Genomic DNA, 14,707 nt, shown 5'->3' with positions numbered 1-14,707 from the left:
ATTATTAAAAAATTGTAAAATATACTGAAAAGTTGAAAACTAATACAATGGTCATCCATATATTCACCATCAAGATCCAACAATAGTTAAATTTTGCCATATTTGCTTTATGTATGTGTGTGTACATGTGACTCAACAGTCTTTAATAGTTTCTAAACTCTTCATGTTCTTGTCCAACCTTCTTGACTGGCTTGACTTTTCTTGGCTCCCCTTTGGCAATTTACATCCCAGTCATAACTCACCACTGAATATTAGTTCCCTGAATGTCATCTGGCATTCTCATATGATTGCTTATGCCTGAATATCTTTACCTTCTTTGTTTTGATAACCCTTATTATTTCTAAAGATTCAGTCACAACTATGTTGCCATAATATCCTATGCTTTTCTCAATCATAACATTTATTACTCTGTACTGTTATTGTCCCCTTACCTCTGTCTCTCTAAACTGTGAACTCATTGAGAGCAGAAACTGGTTCCTTTGTTTCCCTGCCTCAACAGTGCCTTGCACTTAGTAGGAATTCAGTAATCAGACTATCCAACTGCCTACAACACAGTTTTTACCCAGATACATCATAAGCATCTCAAGATCAACATGCCTAAAGTGAACTCATCTCTCCTCCTACCCATTGTATACTTTTAACCACCCCAAATGCCTTGATTAAATGTCATCTAGTGTTCAGAGCTAAAAACCTCAGAGTGCTCTATAAATCTTCCATCTCTTTCTTCCCTCAAACCAAATCCTGTTGACTTTATCTCCAATATACCACTTCTCTTCATCTCTATTACCTATTTAGTCCAGGCCACCTTCATCTCCCACCTGGAGCACTGCCAACAATCTTCTATCTGGATTTCCTTCTGCTACTATTTTCCCCCTGATCTATTATCCATGGTAAAACCATAGTGATTTCTAAATTTCAGATCTGATATGACTCCCTGCATATATACATATATACGTACATACATATGTATATACTGATATTACTCCCTACATATACATATATATGTACATATATATATATATATTATCCTCATATGTGTGTGTGTGTGTGTATGTGTATCCTGATTATATTATATTTTGATTCAGGATAAAGTCCAAACTTCTAGCTTTACCCAAAGGACTTTCCAAAACTGACCTTATGACTTCTCCAACTTTCTCTCTTACCACCCTTCCTCTTGTACTCCAGGTTCCAACCATTTTGCAATCACAAGGCCTGTTGTAATTGTACTTTCCCAACATTTTCTGTTTCATGTCTCAGTGCCTTTCCTTGCATTGTTCTCTGCCTAGAAAGAGTAATCCTTGCAGCACAAATGTAACCTCCTCTGGAATGTTTCTCTTATTTCTCAGTCTGAGTTGAGTGACTCTTCTCTATTTTCCACTACTGCCCTGTGCATACATTTATCATAGTGCTTACATTATATGCATAAAGTTATCATTTTATTTGTCTTTTTCATCAAAACTAATCTATGAACTTTTGAGAGCAAATAAGTGGAAGTTTTGTTTGATTTTGAATCGCAATGTTTAGCTCATAAGATATAACAGATACAGATATGCAATACATATTTGTTTAAAAGAAATGAATGGATGGACATTGCTCCAAATTTCATTTTTATAGATTACTTTATAAAATACTTCCTTTCTTTTGAATACATTGCTTCTACAAATTACAATGTAGTTGATTATCATTCAGGTAATATTGCTTGATTTAATTTTTGGCGTTTTTCATCAACAAATTCACACAATTTCTGGAATAGTATCATTTCCTAGAGATAGTTTATTCTGCTCATTTCTTTTCTTCTAGTTAATTTTAATCTCAGATATTAATATCATCAATATTTAGGTGTACTGTTCTATTGACTCCATACCTACCATTCCTTGACCTCTAAAGTCCCTTTCAATAGCCAGGGTTCATGTTTCACAAAAATGCCCATTTATTTATATTCTAGTTACTGTTTAGTGTATGGTGTTGCTTTTCTTCTAGGTTTCTCTCAAGTCATAAGAATGTCAAGTGCAGAATTGTCTCATGCTTAACCTTGGGGAATAATATTAATCAAGTAGAGGGTGGGTCAGGGATTGATGGAAGTGATTCACTGGAAATTTAACAAATGTTGGGGTAGGTAAAGAAGATTACATTTCCTTAAACTGAAAAAGTGGCTAAAACCAAACATTCTAAACATCATTTTCTCTGATTATTGCCTCAAAGTAACGATTTTATTTTAAAACTATTGTGTCCCTAAACCTGTTTGATACTAACATAGCATTTTACACTGTGCTTAGTACTGTTCTAAATGCTTTACATGTATGAATTCAATTATTTGAACCACTGTATAAAGTAGGTCCTTATTATTATTCCCATTTTACAGCTGATGAGAAAATTGAGGCACAAAGAACCAAGTTTCCCAAAGTCAAAAGTTATTCATAGTGGCCAGACACAAGATGTATTAATTCTGCTTCAGTGCATATTTATTGAGTGCCTAGTAAATGTAATAATTGACACAGTAAACAGACATTGCACACTTAAGGATAAATCATAATGCAATAATGACATGGGTGAATTGCGTAGGTAGGTCAGGCTCCTTTCTGAGAGTGGGAAAAGGAGAAAAGATGATGTTTGTTAAGGTCATGAATGGTATAGGGATAATGGTTGGGGTAAACTTAATTTGTGGATGTGGCAGAAAAAAAGGCTTGGTTTTGAGGTATGTGAAAACAGTAATTCTTTTGCGAGGACCAAGATTACTTTTAGATGCAGTATATTTAGTGTGGGGTAAGGATAGGAAGGAAATACACACGTATGACGCCTGTTAGGAGAAGGATAGGAGAAAGGTGCCATTGGAGGCCAGTAAAATTGGGTAACGAAGTGCCTTTTTCTGCCCTTACCCTAGGGAATCAGCAAACACTGTCCCCCCAGCACCACCTACCTACCCAAATTCTCTTGAATACAACTCAGACCCTTGGAATCTGCCTCTTTTGAGTAGTATGCTCATATTCTGGATCCATAATCCCAAAATGCCCTTTAGCAAATGTTTGGAGGGAAAGAGGTATTACTGCAGTTTAAAACTCACTGGAATCCTACCAGAAAGATTGTATGTTTGCAGATTCTGTAGTTCCTCTTCTGTGCATTTTTCATAAAACGACGCGACACACCTGGCCACACAAGCTCAGAGCCCACTGTAATACCTTCCCATCCTGTTACCCTTTTAAGAGGCGGATCCCGCAGTGTCCTTTCCTCCCTCCCAGCCACCTCTACCCCCAGTCGGCTGGGCGGAGCTTCATGCTAAAGCCCCAGAGCCCGACGCGGCCGCGGCAGTAGCGAAGAGGACTGGAGCTTCCAGGAGCTGCGTCTGCTGCAACCTCTTTGCTGACGCTACGTGCCTCTGGGCTCCGACCTCGCTCGTGGTGCGCCAGTCCCACTTCGCCCGTCCCCCACCTGGCTAGTACCTGGCCAAGGCCGGGGTCCTGCCAAGCGCCCGGAGGGCGCGTGCCAGGGGCCCTAGGGAACCGTGGAGCTCGCGCGCGCCATGGGGCCGCCACCCGGGGCCGGGGTCTCCTGCCGTGGTGGCTGCGGCTCTTCGCGATTGCTGGCTTGGTGCTTCCTACTGGCTCTGAGTCCGCATGCCCCAGGCTCCCGGGGGGCCGAAGCTGTGTGGACCGCGTACCTCAACGTGTCCTGGCGGGTTCCGCACACCGGAGTGAACCGCACAGTGTGGGAGCTGAGCGAGGAGGGCGTGTACGGCCAGGACTCGCCGCTGGAGCCTGTGGCTGGGGTCCTGGTACCTCCCGACGGGCCCGGGGCGCTCAACGCCTGTAACCCGCACACGAATTTCACAGTGCCCACGGTTTGGGGAAGCACCGTGCAAGTCTCTTGGTTGGCCCTCATCCAACGTGGCGGGGGCTGCACCTTCGCAGACAAGATCCATCTGGCTTATGAAAGAGGGGCGTCTGGAGCCGTCATCTTTAACTTCCCGGGGACCCGCAATGAGGTCATCCCCATGTCTCACCCGGGTGAGTGCAGCTACTAAATTGCACCCCTTCAAACCTTTGCCATGGCCAGTTTCTCCTATTTTCCTCAGTGCCCTCCTTTCCCTATCTCCTTGCTCCAAAGGAAAATGAGTGTCCCCTTTGCCCCCTCTGAGTGGGGCAGGGTCCTCCCCGAGATTCACCAGGCGTGGGGGTTGGGCGGAAAAAAAATCCTTCAGAATTTGCCTCTCAGGTGGAAAATGAGGTGCGGAGGCAGGCGAATTGAGGACTGTTTGCTCTCTTTGCATTGCCCTTTTGCTGGTGTTTCACACCGGTGCCTTGCCTTGGATTAAGTGACCGTGGGCATTGGCTTTTAAACTGCTGTGGAGAAGATCATCTGGAAATCCCTTTCTCACTCTTTGCTGTACAACAGATTTCCTCACCTCTTCCTATTTTTCTCTCCATGTTTTCTAGGTATCAGGTACAAGATTGTGTTATTGTGCCCTGTTAACCCCATTGCAATTTTGGTAGAAACTTTGCTTAGCTCTTGGATTCCCTGTCCGGTGGTCTTAGATCCCAAAGAGATTGTTGGTATCATTGTTTTTGTTTGTCTTTGAAAAATCTGATGTCGATTATTGCGTTCCAAAACAGGTGATTAAGGTTACTGAGAAAGAGGTTTGTTATGCATGAGGATAGCAAAGGCCTAGACTTTGTAAAGTAGTCCAGGTAGTTCATAAATTTGTGGAGCTGGTGTGGGTTACTGATTTTCCCCTTTAGTTATCCTTCCAGAAACTTCCCTATTTGTGATTAGGTACTCACAAATATGCTATATGTATATAATGATCCTAGGCCCCGAAGGACAAATAAAAAAAATATTGGGAGAGAAAAAGGAGGAGACATGCAACAGCAGTATATGGTGGTGTTTAAAAGCTGGGCCTCAGGTCAGACCTTGATTCAAATTTCTGCTCATTGCTTACTAGTCCTCTGACCTTGGGTAACTTATTAGAAGTCTTTTGAATCTGGATGCACTCATCATTCAGACAGGAATGATTAATAAGGAGAAGTTCATCTACAGGTTTGCCTTGAGAATAAAATGTAATAAAACTTGAGTCTAGAAGAGTATAACAGATTATTCATTCTCAGTAAAGGTTAGCTGATATGGATTAGCCTTCTAGGAGTCACTGAAGAGATGAATCTGCTTACTTAACAACTAGAGGTTTCGTGTTTTTCTAAAAACAGTATGACGGGATTTGCCTGGAGAGCACTTATTGAGTGGTATAATGGAAAGAACATTGAACTAGAGCTCAGAAGATTGAGTTCTTTTAGCTCTCTCAGCTTCATGACCTTGCACAAGTTACTTACATGTCAGATGGTAATATAGGGGTGTGTAACCAGTTTGGCAGAGTGTGCAGAGATAAAAGTGAACTAAATGAACTCTAAGATCCCTTCCAGCTCTAAAAAGCTGTGATTCTAAGATTTAGTATGTTGATTATAGGAACAAACTATGTCTTTGGTTGATAATCCATCAATTAGGATGAAATTACTTTTTAAAGTCTAGTAAAAATGAATAAGGCTTAGTAAATTTTAAACTCTTTACATTTTAGTTGGCAGTATAAAACACAAGGGTTTGACTTTGTCTCCTCCAAATGAGATTCATTTGCATGAATGATTTGTAATTGAAGTGTATTCTTTTATTAGAGTTCCTACTTAGAACCTTTTCATTTTACTTCTGTTAAGGACATTTATCTGATAGTTTCAGGAGGCAATAACTTTACCTTTGCTGAGCTCCTACTATGTGCTAGACATTCTGTATATATTTTACATTTTATTGAAAGGCAGTATGGTGTAGTAGGAAAAGCATAGGCACTGTAGTCAAAATTGGAAATTAAATTCTGGATTTATCACACAATAACTTTGTGTCCTTGGCTGGATCGTTTAACTTTACTAAGTCTCAGTTTCCCATCTGTGCGATGGAGATAATATTTATGTTCCTGTGCTTACTAAAGATAATATATGTAAACCACCTAGCAGATAATAAATGGTCAATAGATGTTTATTGTTATATAGGCTAATGCTGACAGGCAAAAATTTAATGCAGAAATATTATTCAATTGATTTGAAGATATGAATGCACTGGAAACCTAATTATGGCTATTGTATTTCAGGATATCATATAGGAATAAAGCCCTAAATACTGATCACTTAACTATTCACAAAGGTATTTTGATACTTTAAAAACTTATTATTATCCAAGATGATGGTGATAGCAAATATTGCCATTAAGCTAACTAGCCAAAAACCTGGAAAATTACATGGGGTATAGAATCACGTTTCTCCCTTGAACTCCTGGAGAAACTACTTTTCAACATGGGGGGAAAATCACGTTGTATATTTATTTGCAAAGTGCTATATTGTTTACTTACTCCTGAGAGTAAGCCTAGGGCTTCCTTTTAATGTCTGGTTGAAAATAATTTATCTTGGATTGTAGTGGCAGAGAGGTAGGACTGAGGTTTAAGTGTTAACTCATTATATATTCTCGTGAATTATACAGGGGTCACCAAATGTGGAGAAGCCATTGCTCTCTTCTTTGTTTATAAAATCTCTCTTTACCCACTCTCACAGGGGCCAGCGCTTGAATTGTTTGTCCTTTGTTCCAGTTTGTGCTGAGTGTCCACACTCTCACTTATCACAATCCTGTGATCATGAAGATACATTTGTTTCAAGTAATAGAACTAACTAACTGGTTTAGAACAGTTGCTTTGATTTTTTTGTTTAGCAGAGAGAAACTCCACTGTGTAATATCAATCAATTTGGAAAGCAAGGCTATTTTTATATATACCAAAATTTCACAAAAGGTAGTTGTAACCTAGCATCAACCCATGCAATTAATTTCTGTGTTTCATTTTGATTGCAATGTATTCAGCAACTCCTGCTTCTCACAGATAATTACAAATGATAGATATTCGTTAACAGTGTCTTGGAATCTCTGGATATGTATTTTTTGAATCAAATGGATCTAGAAACCTGGAAGGAAATTTTGGTTTCAAAGTTTAATTATTCTTCAAAGTTCTTAAGTATGAAAATTAGATAAAAAGCAGCCAAAACTTGGAGTAAGCACTAAAGCCATCTAAAATGTAGATTGTCATGATCAGACACATTAAGCATGCTCTTGTTGCGCAACTACTGTTCTTACTCTAAGCAGATGGGCCTGAGCCTTGCCTGCTGTCTAATTGAGCACAGCCTCGGGGTTGAAGTGGTGTGTGTACTTGCTTGTACAATTTTCCTTGAGTCAACATGTGCAGGCATGAATTTATTGAAAGACCCATGCAAGATACAGCCTTCCTAATCCATGACACATTTACAAGAATTTGAAATATATGCAAAGGGGTAGCAGGAGAAGTATTTCTGAGGTCTGTGAAAAAAACAAAGTGAATGAACAAATAGTGTAAGTTAATGATTTGGTGGTCTCCAATGAGATACAGTTTGACATATAAAACAGTTACTTATGTACATTGTTGAAAGCAGAGCAGATTAGTTAAGGGGGTGGGCTAATATATAAAATAAGCATGTAGTATTTTTAAACTCTTAGGCCAATGATTTTACTTCTTGGTTTTCTGCTATTTAAGATGGGCACAATAATAAATTTGCCTCATAAGGTTGCTAGGATTAAATGAGATAATGCAGAAAAGTGTGAAGTGCAGTGTATGGCATATAGGAAGCTAATATTTTAATAAAAGTGAAAATAGTTAAAAGTATTGCAGAAAATGAAAATCGAATCCTACATCAGGAGAATATAATTTGAAAACGAATAGACTAGAGTAATTTAAAGTCCACATTACCCAAAGTCATAACTTGGACCCTTTAAAAACAGGTTGAGTAGATGGAATTTTTACAAGGAAAAGATTTTTACAAGGTTTGCCATTCTTTTCTTACATAACTGCTTTTCCTTAAGTGACCAATCTTCTTTCCATTCACAAAGGACTTTGCAACAGTATTTGACACTTCTTTATCACTACCTGAGTCTCTTCTCAACTCTTAGCTTTAATTCTACTAGACGTTGAATTTGAACAGAACCTTTTTTACTATAGTAAGAGGTTCACAAGAGGATCAAAAGAGCTTGGGTGGTGATGATTCACTCATGTAAATTAACATTCACAAATCCATTTCCAGATGCATCCTTCTTGGTATCTCTGCAGTACTGTATTTAACATTATTGGTCACTCCTTTGAAACTCTCCCAAGCAGTTTCTTGCTTCTATGGCCTCTCTTTTGTTTCATTTCTGGTATTTCATTAAACCATTCATATAACACTTTTCCCTTACATTCCATGCCACTACCACTCTCCCCCTTAAAAAACAGCTATCACATCCAGTTGATTCTATCACTCGAAATATTCTCACATCTGTCCCCTTTTACCTTGCAACTATTATCACCCTGCTTTCAGTTCCTGTGTCTTCTCATGAGGGAAAAATTGTTAGATTCTCAATTGGTCTCCTTGCTCCAGTCATTTTCTCCCTGTATACAGTTCTTCCTCCAAGTTTAGACTATATTTCTAAGCATATCACCCATGACTCTTAATAATCTGATCACAAATTGCTCTCTAAGCTTTATGTCCCTCTTCTCTCATGTTGATCCCTAAATATTATTATTCCTTTGCTTGTACTTCTATATTGCCTATACATCCCCTTCTTTCAGTTGTACTCTTCAAAAATTCACCCATTTTTTGACAAAACAAATCTTCCTACAATCTACAATCCTTTCTTTTTTTCATTTAAAAATTTTAGATGTATTTTATTTTAATTGACACATAACAATACACACATTTATAGGGTACAGTATGTGGTGTTTCTATACAATTCTTTTTTTTCCCTCTTCCCAGTACAACTCACACCCAAAACAAAATGGTCTTTTTGATCATGATGGCACTTCATCTCTTAGAGTACTTTATGCATTTACTGGTAGTTATTTGTTTACATATTTAACTTTCATACTGAACGTAATCATTTTAATGTTTGGTTAATCTTCAGAATCCCCATAAGGATCTTTGGATGTTTTCTAGAAATGCTTGTTGAATTGCCTTAAACACCCAAGAACTCTAATGCCAGATGATCATAAGATTCAGTAGAAAAGTATCTAAGGAAATTGATTGGAATTCAAACCGCTGACTATTTACCAGGGGTCTACTGAGTACAATGTATTGTGCTTCCTTCTTGAGTAATACAGAATAATTAAGGTAAAGTACCTGCCCTGTTTAGGAATGTAGAATCTAGGAGGAGGAGGAGGAGGAAGAACAACATACAATAAAAGTGTACAAATATTTCAAGATCTTGGGCTTCCTAATTTCTGTGGTGACCACCATTGTTTTAGTCAGCTTTTTAATTGCCAGGACCAAAAGACCTGACAAGAACAATTAGAGGAGGAAAAATTTATTTGGGGATTCATGGTTTCAGAGGTCTCAGTCCATGATAACCAGCTTCATTCCTTGGGACCTGAGGTGAGACAGAACATTATGGCAGAAACTGTGTGGTAGAGGGAAGCAGCTCATTTGATGATCAAGAAGCAGAGAGAGACTCCACATACCAGATATAAAATATATACCTCAAAGTCATGCCCTCAATGCCCACATCCTCCAGCCACACCCTACCTGCCTTCAGTTACCACTAAATTAATCCCTGTCAGAGGAATAATTCTTTGATTAGAATAAGACTCCCATAACCCAATCATTTCCCCTCTAAACCTCCTTGCATCGTCCCACACGTGAGCTTTCAGGGGATACCTCACATCCAAACCACGACAACCACCATGTGCCAGTTTTATGGATATTTAATAGCAAAATGACCTAGATAACAAGAAAATAGTGACAAATATGTTTTTAGAGCTTTAAATTGAATTCTCCCTGTGTTTTTTGATGTTTCTAAAATTATTTACACCAGCCTTCGATTGTCTCCAATTAGTATACTCCCATTGAACATGTTAGTGAGCATTGAATTTCATAACATAAATGAGAACACCCTCTTTTTTATTTAAAAAAGGGAAATGTAGCTTGATTACCAGATTGTTGTCTCAGTATATAAAGAACTTTTCCCCCCTTCAGTCTCTGGAACATGTGTGTTATCCCATACAGAATGCTACATTTAATGTCTGTTTCCAGTCAAATGGAAGAAAGAGAAGGGAGTACCAAGGACATTTTCTCAGTTATCTTCTGATTATAAAATTGTTTATATTTTCTGTAGAGAACTTGGAAAATATAAAAAAGTATAAATAAAAGTTACCCCTAATTCTACAATACAGATAAATATTATTAATATTCCTTAACATTTTTCCATGCATAGCCCTAGCTTTGTAGTTTACTTTTATCATGATGGTTGATTTTTTTATAAGTATTAATGTAGTATTAAGAAAATACAGAAACATTAAAAGACCCACAAATCTGTAGCTATAGCCATTTTTTTAGCATTTTAGTGTGTTTTGTTGTCATCTTATTTTTCTGTGTGTGTATATAATTTAAAGAGCTGAATATATTCTATCTACTGCACCCCATTATCACACCCAGTGCTTTTGATTGTAAGCCTTCCTTGTGTGATTAAAAATAGAAAAATGTTTCTCATGGCCATTGACTGGGGGTTGGGGACTGAACCTCTCTTGCATTAGCTAGCAAAAAGGAAATGCAACAATTTGATGGGAAGTAGTATGGATTGGGTCATATAAAACAAAAATTTGCTCCACAGAAGTTTACATTAAAATACACTTACTATTTTTTATCCCTCCCCTTATTTTGGATTAACTTCTATATATCAGAGAAAACATTTGACCTTTGTATGTCCACGAGACACTAGTTAAAAAATTATAAATAGAAGAGATATCAGCAGAGTAGAGAGAAGGGAAAAGGGGTGGGAGGAGAAGAGGGGAAGGGGAAATACTGGGGACTGAATTACAACAAATTATATTCCCAGCTTTTATAATTTTGTCAAAATGAATCCTAATGTTGTGTATAACTAAAAAGAACCAGTAAAAAGAAAAAAATACATATACTTACTAGTCATAAATGTGGGCTGGTCTAATCCCATATGCATTGCCTTTGTGGCACTGGTCTTTTGAAAGATTTGATTACCAATTGTGCTTCTTTTCTCTTCTCTCACAATATTCCCATAAGTGATATCTTTTTCAGAACTGAGGATTGCCACCAGTTTCCCTGTTGCTTAAGTAGCACCTCACTGACTGAAGTAGCTTTTTAAAAAGTCATTATGGTCACTGAACTATAAACTATTTTTGGGTTTTTCCCCAAAGTTTATTTGTCAGGGTATTACACATTTTTTGAGAATGAATAATTTCTACATATGTAAATTTTTTGAAGTACTACATGTAGCAAAATAGTACATAAATCAATAGTTTAGAGCTCAGTGGATTTCACAAAGTGAAAACACCTGAATAACAAGCACCCAGCTCAAGAAACAGAAAGTACCAACCCCAGAAGATAACCTTGCACCCCAATGTGAAGAATTTTTGATGTAGCACAATTACCAACTTTGTCTCCTGAGGGAATGACCTCTTGTAGCATTGTGATAGAAGCCCATTTGCCCACAGAAACAGTGTCCTTCACTGCACTGGGGCTATGTTACAATGGTGATCCACAGCTGCATGCTGTAGGGAATTGGTATCAAGCACAGAGCATGTGCATTTTTTTGACGCAGTTACTAAGCCAGTTCAGAATTGCCACACATGGCTGTACAACACCCACCTTGGAGCTCTATGGGCAAAGCAGTACACAAGGGCTCTTTGTTATTATTCCATTTCCTGTTCTTTTCTTTTCTAGCAGTGTGTTTGCCCTTTATGCATCACGGTATATAGCTAGTGCTTGAACTTGCCAATAGGCTTACTACAGTATTGATTTCTTACAAAAATGTTTGGTGATTCATGCTGAACCGTGGGAAACAAAACTTGATGGAGGTTATTAGGTTCAGAATCTGGTTGTGGATTACTTGGTTTTAACACTTGAATGATCAAGTTAGGTACAAATCTGTGAGTTTGAGTTAACTATATTCGTTTTGACCTTTTTTGAAGAATTACAGTACTAGAATTGACTTGTTGGTGTGTTTTTGATTCTCTCTAGACATTAATTTACCATTCCAGACAAAATATTGACATGACTTGGTTAAATGTTGCCTGCAACTAATAATGTCTTAGTTTTTTTGAAAAAAGAAAATACACCATAATGCTAACATTGTTGGCAAAATTATGGATGATGATTTTTCTCTTCAGTATTTTTCTGGATTTCCTAGAATGTTTTATAGTTATGATCAGAAAATTCAGTTATTTTAAAAAAAACTCAAATACTCAAATAGTGTTGATAAAACATGAAGAAAGTGTTAATAATGTGACTATAGCAACAACAAGAACAAAGTGTATCTGCTAATAGAAATGATTTACAGACTACTATGAAAATTTAAGAATTGCTTTGACTTTTTGAAATATCTAGCCCATATAATTGTTAGTGTGATCCTTTCTTGTTAACACTTCTTAGATTCTTCATATGTAAACTGGGCCTTGAACATTGAAGAACTTTAAGGACTGATTCTTCACATTTTAATGTGGAACTTTTCTATTTACCCATTGCATCACTATTTGTATTTTTCTTTTTATCCTTCCTTCACACACATAGAAATATACCTTACCTTTCTTGGTATTTTTGTTTCTTTCCCAGAAGAAGCCTACTTAACCTCACTAGCACCCTTCAATATCCGTTCTATTTCATACTTTTCAGATTAATCCTAAATCTAATAGTTTATTATAAAGAATTTAATGTGTTGGTGATTTTTACTCATGAGACACTGAACTTTCCTGGCACTAGTAGCTTTGTCATTCTAGAAAACAAAAGGAAATTTTACTAGAATAAGGGCACCAGGAAGAATCATGGTGTTTTTATTTTATACTTTATTAATGATATATTGAACATATAAGCTCATTAAAATTGAATTGATTATTAATTTCCCTTGAAATTAGTATGAAACTCCACCAGTTGATGGTTCACATAAGAAACTATCATATTCAAGGGTTGTTTTGGTACCGCTTCTTTTCCTCTTAAGATGCACTTTGTGTCCTCCTTTTCCCCCTTACTCTGCCTTTCACTACTTGGTAAATTCTGCCTTATGTACTTTTACATGCATTCATGTATACACACAAACATACTTTCTCTCTCTGTCTCTGTTTGTCTCTCTCTGTGTGCTTGTTTGTCTTTTTCTCTTTGCCAGAGCCCCTTCTTCATCAAAAATATTGTGCTCCCTTCACTGTGATTCCACTTCTTTTTTTGATGGTGAGGGATACTGGTGATTGGGTCTCTACCACTGAACTACATCCCCAGCCCTTTTTTATCTTTTATTTTAAGACAGGGCTAGCTAAGTTGCTGAGGCTGGCCTTGAAATTGTGATCCTCCTGCCTCAGCCTTCCCAAGTCTCTGAGATTATAGGCATGCACCACTATACCCTGCTGATTCCACTTCTTTTGAAGTGAAATTAAACAGTATGACAAACCATTGCCCTCAGTATCAATGACTAAATATATCTCTAACTCCCATAATCTCAAAAACCTCCGAGAATCAACCATGTAATCCTCCCCATTAAATATGCATTTTCTTATGTTCCAGTATTCAAGATAAATATTAAGAGTCTTTGTTTGTTTTGGATTATAATATTGTTTTTTGAAATGTTTTATTACAAATTTGGGTTAAATAATAATTTCTATTTGCTTTGCAATTTTAGTCCTCAAAGTATTTTCATATTCAATAATGTGTGGGCTGTTTGGAAACCCAAACACTGTTTAGCAACTTTACTATGGCAAAGTGAGTTTTCTCTAGTTCCAAACTACTAGCTTACAAATAAATCCTTAAAACACGACCCATTGGTATTTCTGTTGTGGTTATTGTTCATTATGATAGCCCTGGTAAGTATAGTTCATTATATTCTTTCCGGCTACACTGGTGCAGTGTTATTCAGTCACTTTGTCATGTTGAGCAATTTCCTACCTAACGTTTTCCATGTGTTTCAACTTAAGGACTCTGCATTTTGTTTTCCTAATCAGTGATGATTTCAGAAGATATTATTTATTTTAATAACATTTATAATGTTCTTAAAAGTTTTACAAATATATCTTAAAAGTTTTACAAATATTTGATTTGTGGTTGGTTAGCCATCAGTAAATTTTTAAGTACATCTTTTCTCATTTTAGCAGATTTTAGCAGCCACTTGACTGAAGGCTAGAAAGTATCTGTGTATGAGGTTTTTATTCATAGAACCATGAGCAATCTATATTTAATCCTGTTGTAAAGAAGTTTTCATAAGGGTGTTTAAGTCAAATTCTTGTTTACCACCACCACCATTTCATTTTGACAAGAGGACAAGATATGTAAGAGAGATGGAAAGTGACCAATGTTAAATCACCCTTGCCCCAACCCCCAAATTCCTCCTTTTATGCTGTTCCTCTCTAACTGTGCCTTTTGGTTGAAGTGGCAAACAAGACAAGGGAATTGACTTAACTTGAGTAATATGATTAAAGGCCAACAAATTATCATTTGAAGTTAAAGAAAGCTACACAATTGCTCTATTTTTATTTCCATCTATTTTACCAAAGGTGGATGTGTTCCATTTGCAAATGGGAGATGTCATAGTACAATGGGAGAATGAGTGTCCTTGAATCACACTGCTTAACTTGAATTCTAGCACTGCCAATTAAATACGTGATTTGGTCAGGTTGGTAACT

At 37.2% G+C, this 14,707-nt stretch overlaps 1 protein-coding gene across 2 annotated transcripts in view; it reads left to right on the top strand.

Annotated features, from left to right (window-relative positions):
• RNF128 (ring finger protein 128) overlaps positions 1 to 14,707 on the top strand; it is a 105,969-nt gene that overhangs the window by 42,902 nt on the left and 48,360 nt on the right. The window contains exon 1 of one of the 2 annotated variants that reach the window (XM_079124956.1): positions 3,289 to 4,001. The exons of the other annotated variant lie outside the window; for it this stretch is intronic. Within the exon in view, the coding sequence (XP_078981082.1) occupies positions 3,518 to 4,001 (484 nt within the window). The 5' untranslated portion in view covers positions 3,289 to 3,517. Of the gene's footprint in view, positions 1 to 3,288; positions 4,002 to 14,707 lie in introns of those variants that run through there. 2 annotated transcript variants of the gene reach the window in all.

This window comes from Sciurus vulgaris (assembly GCF_902686455.1).
Source record: "Sciurus vulgaris genome assembly, chromosome: X".
NCBI lineage: Eukaryota > Metazoa > Chordata > Mammalia > Rodentia > Sciuridae > Sciurus > Sciurus vulgaris.
This window is presented reverse-complemented; position numbering and strand designations above follow the sequence as displayed.